The following is a 15116-nucleotide window of genomic DNA, read 5'->3' as shown; positions in this document are numbered from 1 at the left end:
TCATTAACGATTTTCCTTTATCTGACGCATTCTGTCTCTCCAGTTTAGTCACTCTCTTATGCTATATGAAAGCACCGTGCATGCTCAGTATGCATAGTTTCTCCGTTTCAATCTTCACCATTTTTCAAGTCATTTATTGGTCACATTCCAGCAGAGTTTCGCACACTGCATTGAGGGGGCGGGGCTCATGTGCTCAAATAGAAAAGAGAACGAAACAAGGTATATGAAACCCCAGGATATTACAAGACAGCCGTGGTATTTTAGCCATTTCTACAGTACAAAAAGAGAGAAGTAGGATTTTGTAAATATTAAGACATACATTACTGTGAAATAACAATGCATCTCAGGTAAATAATGCAAGCCATTACCATACAGTCTTCTGTCAACCTTTAAGATTACTTTATTGTTAATTATATAATGTTATGTCTTATCTTAGAGTCACAGGGACAGACAACCCTTCTTTAAGGCCCCTAAAGGATAAGAGACAAGGCTACAAGATTAGGCACAGTGCAGTACTATGCTCTGTATTTGTGCAGTATTTGGTATCCATCCGTTCTCTTCTGCTTATCCTTTTCAGGGTCGTGGGAATCCCAGCTGTCATAGGGCGAGAGGCAGGGTACACCCTGTAGAGGTTGCCAGCCTGTTGCAGGGCAAACACAGAGAGACAGACAACCATTCATGCCTATGAGCAATTTAGAATCACCAATTAACCTAACCACACTATGTGCATGCCTTTGGATTGTGGGTGGAAATAGGAATACCCAAAGAAAACCCACACAAACATGGGGAGAACATGCAAACTCCACACAGAAAGGTCCTGGCCAAGGTGGTTTCAAACCTAGGACCTTCTTGCTGTGAGGCAGCAGTGCTAACCACCACACCACCACGCTGAACTCTCTGAGGCAGCTTTCTTGTAATTTCTTTAAGCAGTCTTCAGGAATAGTTTTCCAGGCTTCTTGAAGGACATTCAAAGCTCTTCTCTGGATGTTAACTGCCTGTTTTTCTGTTTTCTGACGGCGCCTCCACTGTATTTGACAGATGAATGTAGACACTCACTGTTGTACTGCTCTCCTGACCTTATCTGTACATACTGACAATTTGAACCAAAAAATTATTTTGTCACCTTTTTTCACCCCAGTTCTGGTGTAATGTGGCATACCTCAGCCTTTTCTCTCCGTTTCCCTTAAGAATGACTTCCTGACAGCCACCCTTCCACTAAGATCATTTCTGATGAGGCTTCAGTGAACAGTAGGTCAGATGCATCTCTCAGACTTGGTTGCTTGAATGATTCATAGGTCAGTGTTGAGGCTTAACAAGCAAAAAAGAAAAACATTCATTTGAAAATGATCAGGTACAAGGACTAGAATGAAAATGAGTGAAAAAGCAGCCAATGTCCAAACAAAAACCATGAAAGACATTCAGAAATGTCTTCCAACTTTGTACACACTTTAAAATTATTGTTAAACCTGAGTCTGAAATAGTCAGAAATCCATGGACATACTAAAGTAAGGTGAGAGTATAAATAGCCTTGTGATGCCTTTAATTCCAAAAGCAAACATATTCTTACCCTGAGTAATATTTGTATTTATTAAAGCATTATAAGACTTTGCACCATATATGCCGGATATGTAGGTAACCTCAAACATCAGGTAACATCAGAAACAGGGAATAGATTTAATCTTTACAAAAAAAAGGAAATATGTACACATTATTACACTTATTGCTTTACTTTATTAACAAAACACAAATATTTGAGCTTTACAATATAATAAAACTGAAACAGTATCAGAACAGACTGGATTCTCCATGTGGACATCAAGCAGTCCAGCTCTTCCCCATGTCTACCAGCTCCATGCCTTCACAGTAGGACCGTGGTCGTGACACCCTGACCTGGGATTACAGGGAAAATGCGCATCACTCACATCATGAAACCAGATACACATTTATATCACTGTGAAACTCTCCCGCACAGTCAAACACTCACCGTGGGTGTCCTGTGAGAGGCCAGTTGTTGCAGAAGTGGAAATGGAGTCCAGTGAATGGGTTCCACAGGCCAGCTACACACAGAAAGATCGCTGGCCTTCCCCGAATCCAGCACACCGTCCCCCATACTCATCTCACTGCCCCTCCATCCATACTGGGAGCTACACAGAATTTAGGGCGCAAAGGGATTATTTACATTATTGGTTAAATTAGTAAAAATACTAATGACAGACATTTACCCCCCCCCAAGCAAACTGTTAGGAAAGTGAGTAGTGAAATCTTTGAATAGTATAAAGGTTATGAAAGCACCAGAAAGTTAGCTTGGTTAATGGGTTTTGAGAGAAGTTACTTATCAGTATTTCAACTAGACTTCAGTCAGCATAAGATTTTAAATGAATTCTGCATTTATGTACTAATTATATTGTAACCTTTTATCTTTGTGTTTTACCCCTTACATTATTTTTTTTAAATAAATTATTCAGTCCTGTAATGAATCCAGGGGATATATGTAATATAAAAAGGGACTAAACTACAGTTATGCACCTATATCTCCCACATGCTGAGCACTTTTTGGCTGCTTTTCCTTCACTCTCCAGTCCAATTCATGCCAAACTGTATCAGCTGGGTTAGCAGCTGCAGAAATCACCAATTAACAGCATCTCACATTTAGCGCTCACGTTAATGCTTCATAAAGTTCAATTAGAAGATGCATGTCAACATCAACTCTCCAGCAACTAACAAAAGACCAGTAGAAATTTGCAACTTATTCTGATGAATCCAAATCTGACATTTTACTGAAACTACCATGTATCTGTGAGACGGAGAGGTGGTGAACAGATGGGATATAAATTTGTGGCTCCTGCTGAAAAATGAAGCCTACCTGCAAGTATCAAAAACTGCACTTCCTCAAATGGCAGTTTGGGACTGGCTCCAACTTTACAGCATTTTAAAAAGACGTTTTCAGCCTGATGCCTAAATTTTTATGGCCTCTATGGATAGTTTCTATACATCTGTACAGTGGATTATTTATTTCATTGTATTATTATTTTTTTTAAGCCTGACATAAATAGCTGGAGCCAGTCAGTCTGCCATTCCTCACCTCTGCTAATTGGAGTCACTCAACTGGACCTCTTCCAGTGAGTTGATGCTGCCAGTACCTTTCTGGAGCATTTTAATGCAAATATCAAAACACAACAAATAATCTGGTGTAAGGTACAGATTTTCCAATAAGTTTGTGCTTCAATTTTGATGAGTGGAATTACAGTATTTTATGTCTATTAGATATTTGTCAGGTAGTTGTGCACTATACTACCAAAAGTATTTGCTCATCTGCCTTTACATGCATGTGAACTTGAGTGACATCCCATTCTTAATCCACAGGGTTTAATATGTCGTCAGCCCACCCTTTGCAGCAATAAACAGCTTCAGCTCTTCTAGGAAGGCTTTCCACAAGGTTTAGGAGTGTTTATGGGAATTTATGACCATTCTTCCAGAAGTGCATTTGTGAGGTCACACACTGATGTTGGATGAGAAGGCCTGGCTCACAGTCTCTGCTCTAATTCATCCCAAAGGTGTTCTATCAGGTTGAGGTCAGGACTCTGTGCAGGCCAGTCAAGTTCTTCCACACCAAACTCTCTCATCCATGTTCTTATGGAGCTGCTTTGTGCACTGGTGTGCAGTCATGTTTGAACAGGAAGGGGTCATCCCCAAACTGCTCCCACAAAGTTTGGAGCATGAAATTGTCCAAAATGTTTTGGTATGCTGAAGCATTAAGAGTTCCTTTCACTGGAACTAAGGGGTCAAGCCCAACTCCTTAAAAACAACCCCACACCATAATCCCCCCTCCACCAAACTACACTTGGCACAACGCAGTCAGACAGGTACCGTTCTCCTAGCAATCACCAAACCCAGACTCATCCATCAGATTAAACAGATGGAGACATATGATTCATCACTCTAGAGAACATGTCTCCACTCCTCTAGAGTCCAGTGGCGGCATGCTTTACACCACTGCATCCGTCACTTTACATTGTCCAAATTGTGCTTGGTGATGTAAGCCTTGGATGCAGCTGCTCGACCATGGAAACCCATTCCATGAAGCTCTCTACACCCTGTTCTTGAGCTGATCTGAAGGCCACATGAAGTTTGGAGGTCTGTAGTGATTGACTCTGCGTCTCAGCATCTGCTGACCCCACTCTGTGATTTTACATGGCCTACCACTTCATAGCTGAGTTGCTGTCGTTCCCAATCACTTCCACTTTGTTATAATACCACTAACAGCTGACTGTGGAATATTTAGTAGTGAGGAAATTTCACAGCTGGACTTGTTGCACAGGTGGCATCCTGTCACGGTACCACGCTGGAATTCACTGAGCTCCTGAGAGCGACCCATTCTTTCACTAATGTTTGTAGAAGCAGTCTGCATGCCTAGGTGCTTGGTTTATACACCTGTGGCCGTGGAAGTGATTGGAACACCTGATTTAGATGATGAGTGAATACTATTGGCTATACAGTGCATGTCTGTGCGTTACACCCATACAGTTTATTAATGCAGGTAATCTAGCTTGCTCCTCCCTCTCATCCAAATTAAAAAAAAAAAAACCAAAGCTAATGGGTGACATCACAGGTTCTAAGTCCCTATTTTATACACTCAATGATAAACAAGCAGAATGACTGAGAGCTCCATCAGATGACCTGAACATCCACCCGAACCTCACCTAAACCCAACGAAGATGGTTTGTCAATAGCTGGAAGTCAGAGTGTAGGAAAAGCAGCAGGGGTCAGCATGTGTGGAAACTCCTAAAACTTTTTCATGAAGCTGAGAGAGAATGAAGAATACAAGCAGCTGGCATAAAAACAAAGTTAATTAAAAAAAAAAAAATACTGGGACTGTAGAATAAGTCCACATGCTAGAGTATATCATTCATGTTGATTTCACCTTTTAGTGACAATAAACACTGAGAAGCTGTACTGCCTTTAAAAAACACACCAGATATCTGAAGATGATCACAAACCTCTGTATCATGCAATTATAAATACATTGTTGAATTTGCTGCTATTTGTAACCAAGCTTATTTTAAAGTGTCAAGAATGGCTTTAGTGAGAACAGAGAAGCTGCCGACTGTCCCACATTTTTCCCCTGCATGATCACCTAACGTATTAACTTTAAAAAAAACTGTCACACACAGACAGTTCACTGTCAGGCAGTGAATTGTGTGTACCTGTGGGGGTAGATTGTGTTGATGCGTGTTCCATGGCTGGGGCAGGTAGAAGCCAGTGACAGCGTGTCGTCATGGTAACAGCAGGGGCGGTCAAGCGCTCGCAGATGCAGTAACTCATCGGAGCGCGTGAAGGCAGGATTGTCCAACGAGTCCGCCGACCCCGCCCACGAGCGCAGCCAGAAGCGACCCGACAGCTCATCGAAGTGGTTGAATCTGCGATAGCTGCGCGCACAACAAATCAAGAGGTCACATAGTCACCGGGTACAATGCTTGTTGTATTTATGTCTGGGTGATCTGGGTTTGCCTTTTACTTAAACAACTGTGTGCCAGTTTAAAAAAAAAAAAAAAAGAGCCAACTTTCAAGAAATTAAAATTATCAACCAATAGGAGGGAGAGGATATGCTCACAATGTGTGGTCATAGCCTGTAGATATGTTGTAAAGTTATCTCTGCGGCCTTCACATAAGCTCTCATTTTATCCCTAATGAGACTTTCCTCTTAAAAGCTATTCACAAAGCTGCTCAGTTTCACTGAGGAACAAAGAACTCCTAAGACAAGAGAAGGGGCGGAGATGACCCCGCTGCTACAGATGATGTCATGTTTCATGAATGAACTGAGTATGTCTCACGGTGACCCATGACTGCTCCGTGCCAGTGAAATACTTTCACTAAGCAGAAATAGATCAGAAGGCAACTCGAAAGAAAGATTTGTTTAAATCATTGCACATCAATAATAATAATAATAAAAATATACCATTTATTCACTATTTAATGAGCATAGATGATTTTAATGGAGCTTTTTTTTTTTTTTTTTTTTTTTTTTAAACTTAAAAGCATCTTTAAACCTCAGCCCCTGAAACCTGTAGTTAGTAGTAACCTGGGTTTCTGTGCTGGCAGGAGAGCTCTGCTCTAAGTGCATTTTGTTTATATAACTAATTGTGTCTGCTAGCTAAGATGTTTGTTCATCAACACAGATAACAGGGCAGAAATATTCATCATATCTGATGGTCTCCAATTCATTGGCAATACTAATCTGAATCACCATGAACTCAATTAAAAAAATTTTGCTTTTAAAAGTGTATTATTATAATCATAAAGGTAAATCTTCTCCATTATTTGTATGACTGTAAGCAGAGTCCTCGGGAATAATAAACTTGTTTTAGGCTAATTCAGAAATCATTCTGATGCTGATTAAAATGCTTTCTGAATTAGACCAGATTAAAAGATCACCCTAAAAACAAGTTTCTCTATGAGCTACTTTTAGCATTGGGATATTTTTTTTGTTTGTTTGTTTGTTTTAAATATTGCTCTGAGGATACCACCATTTCCTGGAAAACACACACACTTCCTTCTCTTAAGTAGACATTCTGGACTTCAGGCTTAGCTTCAGCCTTATTACTTCCTGTCTGTGCACATACCCAATATTCAATCTAAGCAGTTATAAAAAAAGCCACAGGAACTCAATTAAGACTGATAAGATTGCTATTAAGGTTCAAGTGAAGTGTTTTAACACAGGAATGTTTGCAGATACACCTTCATGAAGCTGAATCCACGTCACAACATTAGAACTGTCCAAAACTACAAGGTGCAGATTTACTAACATTATTGTGCGTAGACTTCTCATTTCAGTAGGCCAAATTTTGGAAACAGTTCATCAAACATATGCATCGTATTGTATGGGAGAAATTTTCCATTCAGGATCATGGAAATGGCAGATTTAATCACCTCCTGGCTGAACACCACAACAGACCTGAAGCAGTGAAATGAAACATGTCACAGGATGTGTGACTGTGTCCGTGGGCTCAGCTGGCCACATATGTGGAGGTTGGACATTTGGACTGAGCCAACAGTCTGCAGTTCCACCCTCATCCTCAGTCTGTGTTTTGGCAGCTAGACTGTGCCACCTAGTGGAGATGACTGTTTACAGTTACTGAAGAGCACGTTTATGCCGGTGTCTGGCTTTCCCTTCCTGGATCACAACTGAATAATTTCCCCTAATGTGACTGCTGCCATTTATGTCATAAATATGCATGTTTTTACTGACAAAAACTCGACTTTTTCTTCAAAACAGCTGAGCTAAAATTCTTGAACAGTTACTGCAATACTTTAGTTAAACCACTTGAATAAAAACTGAAAGTCTGCATATCAATCACATCTTGATTGTTGGATTTAAAATCCACTGTGGTGGTGCAGAAAGGCAAAATAATTATGTTATTAGCAAAACATGTATGAATCTGAACTGCAGTTGTGTCTTTATGAGAAAGTCTTTATCCTACCTGCTGCGCGTCTGGTCTACTTTGGCCTGGATCAGAATTGCTCGATAGCGCCGCACTGCCACAAATGCCAGAATGCCGATGACTGTCACCATGATGAGCAGGATGGCGAGACATGCACCCACAAGACGCGCGCGAGTCATCCTCATGTCACACCTCTGACCCATGAACCAGAAGTCATCGCCTGCAAGGCAGCTGATGCCCAAACAAAAGTCATTTACATGCACAAAATCTTGGATGAACAGAAAGAAACGCTTTTCTTTTAACATTCTTACCGGCAAACTGGAAGCTGGGCTGGATGGTGTGTGCAGATGCCGTGATGGTGGCAGTAGTCAAAGTGGCAAACGGAAGAACAGCTATAGTTGGTGGTGCCAGGCTGGGAAACACACTTATAACCTGCAGGGCACTGTAGCAACCAGTCACAGATGTCACCCTGAAGACCTGAGGGAAGGACATGTTTAAAGAAAAAGAAAAAAAAAGAGGCTATTCTTTATTTTCTTATTATAAAATGAACTCATGGAATAAATATTTGCATCCATAAAGCAACCAGACGCTGCAGCTTTTAGTACATATTACTGTGCACAAATGTGACTATCATGCAATATCATAATTTTTTCTGATGTATTCATTTTTAAAAAGGTTTCTTCTGCTGTAGTTCAGATGGCACTCCATTTTACAATTGTATATTAGTTGCTCGATTAAGCAGCTGATTAACATGGTTTGTAAAAAATGTACAGAAATAGTGAGAAATGTCATCCAAATTATCCAAAGTAACACATTCGCAGTTCTTATTAGGTCTAAACAGCAATCTATATTTTAAAATTGTTACAAGTGTGTACACTATGTGGACAAAAGTATTTGGTCGCATTGCTTAATCTTTGAATTCAAGTGTTTTCAGTCACATATCCACAGGCGTATACAATCAAACACCTAGCCATGCAGAATGGGTCGCACTGAAGAGCTCACTGAATTCCAGCCTGGTGCTGTAACAGGATGCCATCGTTGCCACAGATCCCACCATCAACTGTAAGCTACTTTCGGCTGCTCTCTTATTCACAAGCGATCACCACAGCAGGTAGCTGCAACTCAGCCACCAAGTGACAGATCGCATAAAGTTATAGACTGCTGAGGCACATAGTGTGTAAAACCTCCAACACTCTGCTGTCTCAGTAACTGCAGAGTTCCAAACCTCCTCTGGCATTAACATCAGCACAAAAACTGTGCACTGGGAGCTGCTCGGCCATGGAAACCCATGGCCGAGCAGCTCCTGTAGGTGTAATGTGTGGGCAGCCCAGTTCTTTTGTACGTGTGGTGTATGCCAAATATCCAAAAAGCTTCCAAGGATAAGACTGCTGATGTCAACAGGCACTGACTGACTGGTCTTCTTGGGAGGCAGGCTGCTACCCGAGAAGCTGACCAGCTCACTGGCTGCATTGTAGACTTGTTCTGACACCAAACAACAAAATGGAAACAAGTAAGATGACTGCATGCTATTGTTAAAAAAAAAGTTTAAGTTGGATTAATCCAGGTGGAATCATGAGATTTTTCATAATTAGATTGTGAGCTTAACTGATGAATTATGATGTTTACATCAGTTTGCCTGTATCTGGGTTAATTAAGTAAAGAGGTTAAGAGTGGAATTCCCTCTCAGGTTAATGAATTGTAACAAGTTTTGAGGGAGGAAGATATTACAAACAACATGCAACAAAAGGTAACTGGACTCGCCGTTAACCGCTCAGTCACCAGGGCTTCAGTCAGCTGTCTGCTGACGGGCACCTGAACCTATGCTCACCTCCGACTGTGATGTTGGTGATCTTAGATGTCCTGAACGTCCTCTTGTTGCGAACGGCCTGGGCTAGTCCGGTTCGTTCCAGCAGTGACGTGGGTTCCGTCATGCTGAGCCACTCCAGAGCCCTGCTGGTTTTGAACTCCACCAGACTCTGCACTGCACGGCCGCTGGAACAAAAACACAACAGGAGATTTGCCTTCTCCACCTCTTTTTACACAACTTTCTTTGACCCATCCCAAAACCCATCCTGGCTACAATTTCTATTGTGTTCCAGTCACACTGCCAAGCATTCAGTGTTCGTGATTTTTCTTTATTGCATTTTGTATTTTGATACAAATAACACATTAATATATTTGCTTTTTTGTTTTATAAAAAGACAAAAGTTTACAACCATGCTTGTGGCTGTAAAGATGCACCTGTGCTCAACAGGGATTTGAGCTCAGCGCTAACATTAGCATCCTAACAGGACATTACTGCAATTCACTTAGTTAAATGGTCAGCATTTAGGTTAGAGCATTAACATGCCAAAAGTTAACCCAAAGTACATTTGAGGCCGATGGTAATTTCATTAGTTTTGCAGGTAAACCTGAGTACAGGGGTACTTTAGCAATTGTGATCACTTCTTTCAAACCTACCAACCACCATGGCCTTTGCCAAAATTATTACTGACTTAAGACTAACTTGTGACAATGGTAAAGTTGCTTTTTTGAGTATTATGGGATTTAAGCATTTGATGCTACTGATCACAACATTCTAATGGGGAGGTGATCTGAGCCCTATGGACAAACTGAGGGAGCGATAATATCATTAATCTGACTGGAAAGCAACACAAAGTTCAACCCTGATTCCAGAGTCACATTAAATGCGTGGTTAAAATTGGATTTTAATACTTAGGAAACAGAAGGAGATTCCAGGAGGATGCTGAAAAACTTGTTTGTGCTTTTTTTGGTTTGCTTTATTTTCTTAATGATTTCTAACTCTGGGAAATCTTTTGGTTGTTTTGTGTTTACTTGTGTCTAATGTTTTTTTCCCCCCTTAACTGTATAGTTTTGTTTATATGTTAACATATTACACAAAAAAAGCAAGGATATTATTCACTTCCCATAACCTGGGTTAGGAAATACATACAACTGAGAAATGGACAATATATATTTAGAGACACAAAGTGGGGATAATTGCAACCATAAACAGCCTTGAGGTACCTTTGCTTTTCAGTTTGTTTGCACCACCCTCACCTGCTCCAGACTCCCAGCAGCCTGCTGAACCCCGGGGCTCTCTGTAGGTAGGGCTTCACCTAAAAGAAGCCGTAATTGAGAAATTTGTAAAAGCTACTTACCTTAAATCAAACAGTACTTTAGAATTTGTTTATTTCTGCTTTCCTGCACCACAGTGTACATGTGTTGTACAATCCCTCACCCAGGCAGTAGTGTCATTCTCCAAGTCGACATTTAAAGCCAATACGGGCTCTTCTACAACTATCTGCAGCAGCAGCTCCACTGACTCCACTGGACAGAGCAAGCAAATAATCATATTACAGGACATCTGGACACATAATCTGGATATTTAACCATAATCTAAAACATGTCGATGGTGTCTGTGAAGTACCTTTGATGGCAGCAGGCTGATCTGGCACAATGAAGAACTTGGGACTGTTTGTGGAGCTCCAAGGGGGTGTGGTGCTGCTGGGAAACCACTGCCAGAACCTGTCCTCCTCCTCTACTTTTACTTCATCATCTGATGTTTTAGTAGAAGGCAGAGGAGTATGTGTAGTAGTAATAATGCTTTGGAAATGCTTACGTGTTGGCAAGATATTAGTAGAAGTCGGCAAAGGCAGATGACTGAGTGTATGAGGCGACATTTGGGGGGGTGAAGGCGTGGTTTTGCTCTTGAAAAAGACTGTGTGCACGGTGGACTGAGACACAGAGGTGGTTAAAGTGGGTTGTGAACTATCAACAAACATGCTGTGTGTCTGGCGTGTGTATGAAGGTGTAGATGAGTCTGTTGATGTGGCGGATGATGAAAGGGGAACAGTAGTAGGTGAATCTGTGGGTGAGTTGTCATGTAAGAGCGTATGAGTGGGATACAGCGCGTATGTTGCTCCAGTGGTTCCTGTGATGGCCGAGTTTTCGGTTACACCTCCCATGGTAAGCGCTGCTCTGGGTTTAGAAGAAAAAACAGTGAAGCCCGAAGTCCAACCGTAAGCCTTAGTAGTGCCAGGCGAGGAAGGGGTAGTGTTCCCAGTCATGTGTGTGTAAATGAAATTTCTTTGTGTACTTTCAACTGCTGTTTGTGTCTCTTTGTCTGTCTGCGTGAATGACGAAGATATGTAAATAGAGTGTGTGGGGCTCTCTGTGCTTTGAGGAGAGTCTGTTTGACTCTGTGTGGAAGAAGGGAACATCACCTCTGTGTGCTCAAACTTATCAGGCAACTCAGATGTGACAGTCTGAGCAGTAACATCTGATGCAACAGTTACAAAGGAGTTACTCTGACTTATGTTTGGATGAACTGGATCAGCCTCCACAGTGCCAACAGCACCGTCGAGCTCCGTGATGTAGGTGTTAGATGAATGAGTCCTGGTGGGAACTTCTGAAGATGATGATGATGATGATGATGATGATGATGATGATGATGATGATGATGATGATGATGATGAAGTGGGTTCAGTGTGGGTTTGTGCACTAATTAAATCATCCTGAAGAGGTTTGATGGATGATTTTAAAGGGTCAGAGGTGATGGAAAAGGTCAGCTCAGAATCATGTGTGTCTGTGCTTCTCGGGCTCCTCCAGGAATCCTTATGTCCAGATGTCCCGCTAACAACTCCACCATGTGCTGTTATGACTGTATGACCTGTCCAGGAGGAAGGCAGCTCGGGGGGAGAAGAGGTAAGAAAAGGAACGCTGGAGCTGGACACGCTCTGATCCATTTGTGTGGTGACATCTTTGTTTGTGTTTTTAGACGTCTGAACAGATGTATGTTCTTGTACATCTGTGCCAAACAAGGCATTTGAACTACTGGCATCTGTCAATGCCATCTGAGTGTGAAGGCCTTTTTCAGTAGGGTTTGGGGGTGTGTTTGAATTAGGGTTTGTGCTGAGTGCATTCTGAAAATACGTGTGAGTTGTCTCTCTGGCAGTCATGGGAGCATCAGTGCGGTGAGCAGCTCCAGATTTTTCCGGCCCATTGTTTGGTTTTTCCTCAGGAAGAGGGAGAGTTTCCCTATCAGTTCTCCCAGCGACAGGGAGTCCCTGCATGGGTGAGGTGGGGTTCAGCAGCCTCTGGTCCTGAGAGGAGGCACTAGACACAGACGGAGGCGCAGAACTCCACTCGAGACTGTTATAGACACGACCTCTGCCCTCCTCTGTGCCCATCGTCCGCTCTTGACCAACAGGAGCGGTATTCGTAAAGCTGGTTCCTGTTGGAGACCAACGAGTGGGGTCTCGATCCGGATGGTGGGTTGAGTGGTCCTCCGAGGAATTCCTCTCATTTTCCTGGACTGGAAAGCCAGGAACAAACACAAAAACAGAGAGGGACAGGGTGAGGAGAGACAGAGTGGAAACCACAACAACATAACATATCTCTGCGTAACACCACAGAGAGTGATAAGATCTTTCCGACTGAGAGTCACAGCTCACAGCACAGTTGGAACAACACATTTTCACAGCATGTTTAGTTACACACCCTCAAGCCTGAACAACCTCCTACTGTAATGTTATTATGAGTCTCATGATCAGGCTTCACGGTGTCAATTTAAACTAGTTAATGGAGGAATGTTTTCTCACCATAATAAGCCAGATGAACTGCATCTAAAGAGTGTCCTGGTCCTGTCCAACTGAGGGTGGCTTTGTTTCTGTCACAGCCAGAGAGCAGAGCCATGCCCCCGCTCACCAAGGCTTCATCTTCTTCATTCCAGACACAGCGCACAGATAAGCTTGAACCACTTTCCAACCATGCCAACTTTAAGAGTACCTGCCTCCCCAGAGGAATATCTATCACCCAAGTGCAAGCTGAAAGCTGTAAGCGTTTGTCAGGCTCCTGGTTCACGGGGTTGAGCCTGCTGCTGTTAGTAAAAAGTCCAGGTAAAGTGAGATTGATGCGACCGGCAGTCTCTTCGCCCAAGCTGACATTTCCACCACAGTGATGATATGAAAAGGCCAGTGTTTTATCTGAGGGAGAGAAAAACTTTGTTAGACTCTTTCAGCTAAAATGGGTTTGTTAATTTAGACATTTGTGGGAATAAGTTGAAGGAAGTTCAACCAAAAGGATGAATTTGGGCAGGGAAAAAAGATAATTTCAGAGCTTACAGAGCATCTTATTTCCTCTGATGAACACTAAGATTTAAGGTTGAACCGAGAATGTGCAGATTACTTTGATTTAGTCTAATCTAGACACAACAAAAATAGTAAATAGCTGTTTCAGCAAAAACAAAACAGTGTGTTCAGCATAAAGTTTATTCATTTACAAAAAGGTACACAGTAAGGTATAAGAGAACTGTGGCTGGCAGACGTCCTTACCTGTTGTGATGACAAAAAGCAACAGACAGGCGTGGAGCTGCATTTCCAATGGTGAGACATTTCAGTGTCGGACACCCTTTTAATCCAAAGTACATGCAGAATTTTCACACAGACAATACCGCATGTTATGACGAGGACGAGCAAACTGCGCAAAGCGAAAATGATCTCCAGTTTTCCTGCGGACAGTCCCCGAGGAAAAAAAAAAAAAACGCAGAGAGGCGTCAGAAACTTTCCTCCTCCATCATTTCCTTGTAACGGAAACCGCTGCGCTGTCGGGGGCACGGCTCCGCATACGCACCTAAATTAGATCCACGTGTGTGAGGCAGCGTGTCCTGTAACGTAGGATGGACAGAGGCTTCTGGATGGTAGAGCTTTACGCCGCCTCCAGGCTGTTCCGCACGACATTTTCCAAAGATGAGAGGAAGGAATCCAGTGCGTAAACTCTACACAGGAAACTTTTACCACAGGCGGCATGGAGACATGAGAGGGAGCAGTTCATTAGAGCTTTTACACTTACGCCCCACTGGGAGTGCTGGAAACCACTGTTCCAGTGGAGGCAGCCGTGCTTGTATGCTGCTTCCATTTTAGCCCCCATGTCTGCTGCAAGAATAGAAAATTATAGAGTTGTATTTATTTAGAATCATTAAAAAAATGCCTTAACTAAAAAAAAAAAGCCACCATATTGCAAACAAACACGTAGGCCTGTGTAGAAGATCTTCTACACAGGCCTACGTGTTTATTTGTATGTCGACATACAAATGCTGTTCTTTTACAGCTTCTACCCACAATCCATTACACTCCTGAATAAATTAATCATACTGCCTGTCTCCCACCTCATCACAGGCACTGACTCGTCTGGAGTCGGATGTTCACATATATGAGCCCAAAATAGAAGCTTATATTTCAATTTTAATTATGCTAATGATTAATTATGCCTTAATCAACTCCATAGTGTTCAACAATGATGGCAAGAAAAGCAAAATATTTAATGGAAGGTCAAACTATTTTGGTGGTGGTGGTGGTGGTGGGGGTCTCTCTTTTTAAACAAAAATAACACGCATTATCTTACCTTTATTTGAAGATGAAGTCCATGCACCTACTCTGTTGCCCCCTATCGGTGCGACACGGTACTTTCTGCCTCACCCTGTATTTTCACTGTGCATTTATGACCGATCACAAAGAATAAATATGTCACACACATTCATTCAATATATTAGACAGACTGTGGAACATCAGCATGTGTAGCACATGTGTAATCAAACATGTATATAAGAGAGACAGCAATGGGCATGCGCCAACTGCCTGCTTCATTTATTGTATGTGACACAGCGCCACCAGAGGT

At 42.1% G+C, this 15116-nt stretch overlaps 1 protein-coding gene across 3 annotated transcripts; it reads right to left on the bottom strand.

Annotated features, from left to right (window-relative positions):
- Positions 1-1671: 1671 nt before the first annotated feature.
- LOC115772184 (mucin-3A) lies at positions 1672-13994 on the bottom strand. Of its 3 annotated transcripts, XM_030718331.1 has the most exons (12): positions 13775-13994; positions 13043-13426; positions 11918-12756; positions 10870-11878; positions 10681-10769; positions 10500-10558; positions 9268-9431; positions 7751-7916; positions 7479-7670; positions 5205-5426; positions 1985-2144; positions 1672-1890 (listed from the first exon to the last, which is right to left on the bottom strand). In XM_030718331.1, the coding sequence occupies exons 1-12, from the start codon at positions 13815-13817 to the stop codon at positions 1816-1818; spliced, it is 3402 nt and encodes a 1133-aa protein (XP_030574191.1). In that variant the 5' UTR covers positions 13818-13994; the 3' UTR covers positions 1672-1815. The 3 variants fall into 3 exon arrangements, with proteins under 3 accessions (XP_030574191.1, XP_030574103.1, XP_030574280.1); XM_030718243.1 differs by having other exon boundaries at positions 10870-12756; XM_030718420.1 differs by lacking the exon at positions 13775-13994 and having other exon boundaries at positions 1675-1890; positions 10870-12553; positions 13246-13311.
- Positions 13995-15116: the final 1122 nt, after the last annotated feature.

Source organism: Archocentrus centrarchus, chromosome 1, assembly GCF_007364275.1.
Source record: "Archocentrus centrarchus isolate MPI-CPG fArcCen1 chromosome 1, fArcCen1, whole genome shotgun sequence".
Lineage (NCBI taxonomy): Eukaryota > Metazoa > Chordata > Actinopteri > Cichliformes > Cichlidae > Archocentrus > Archocentrus centrarchus.
This window is presented reverse-complemented; position numbering and strand designations above follow the sequence as displayed.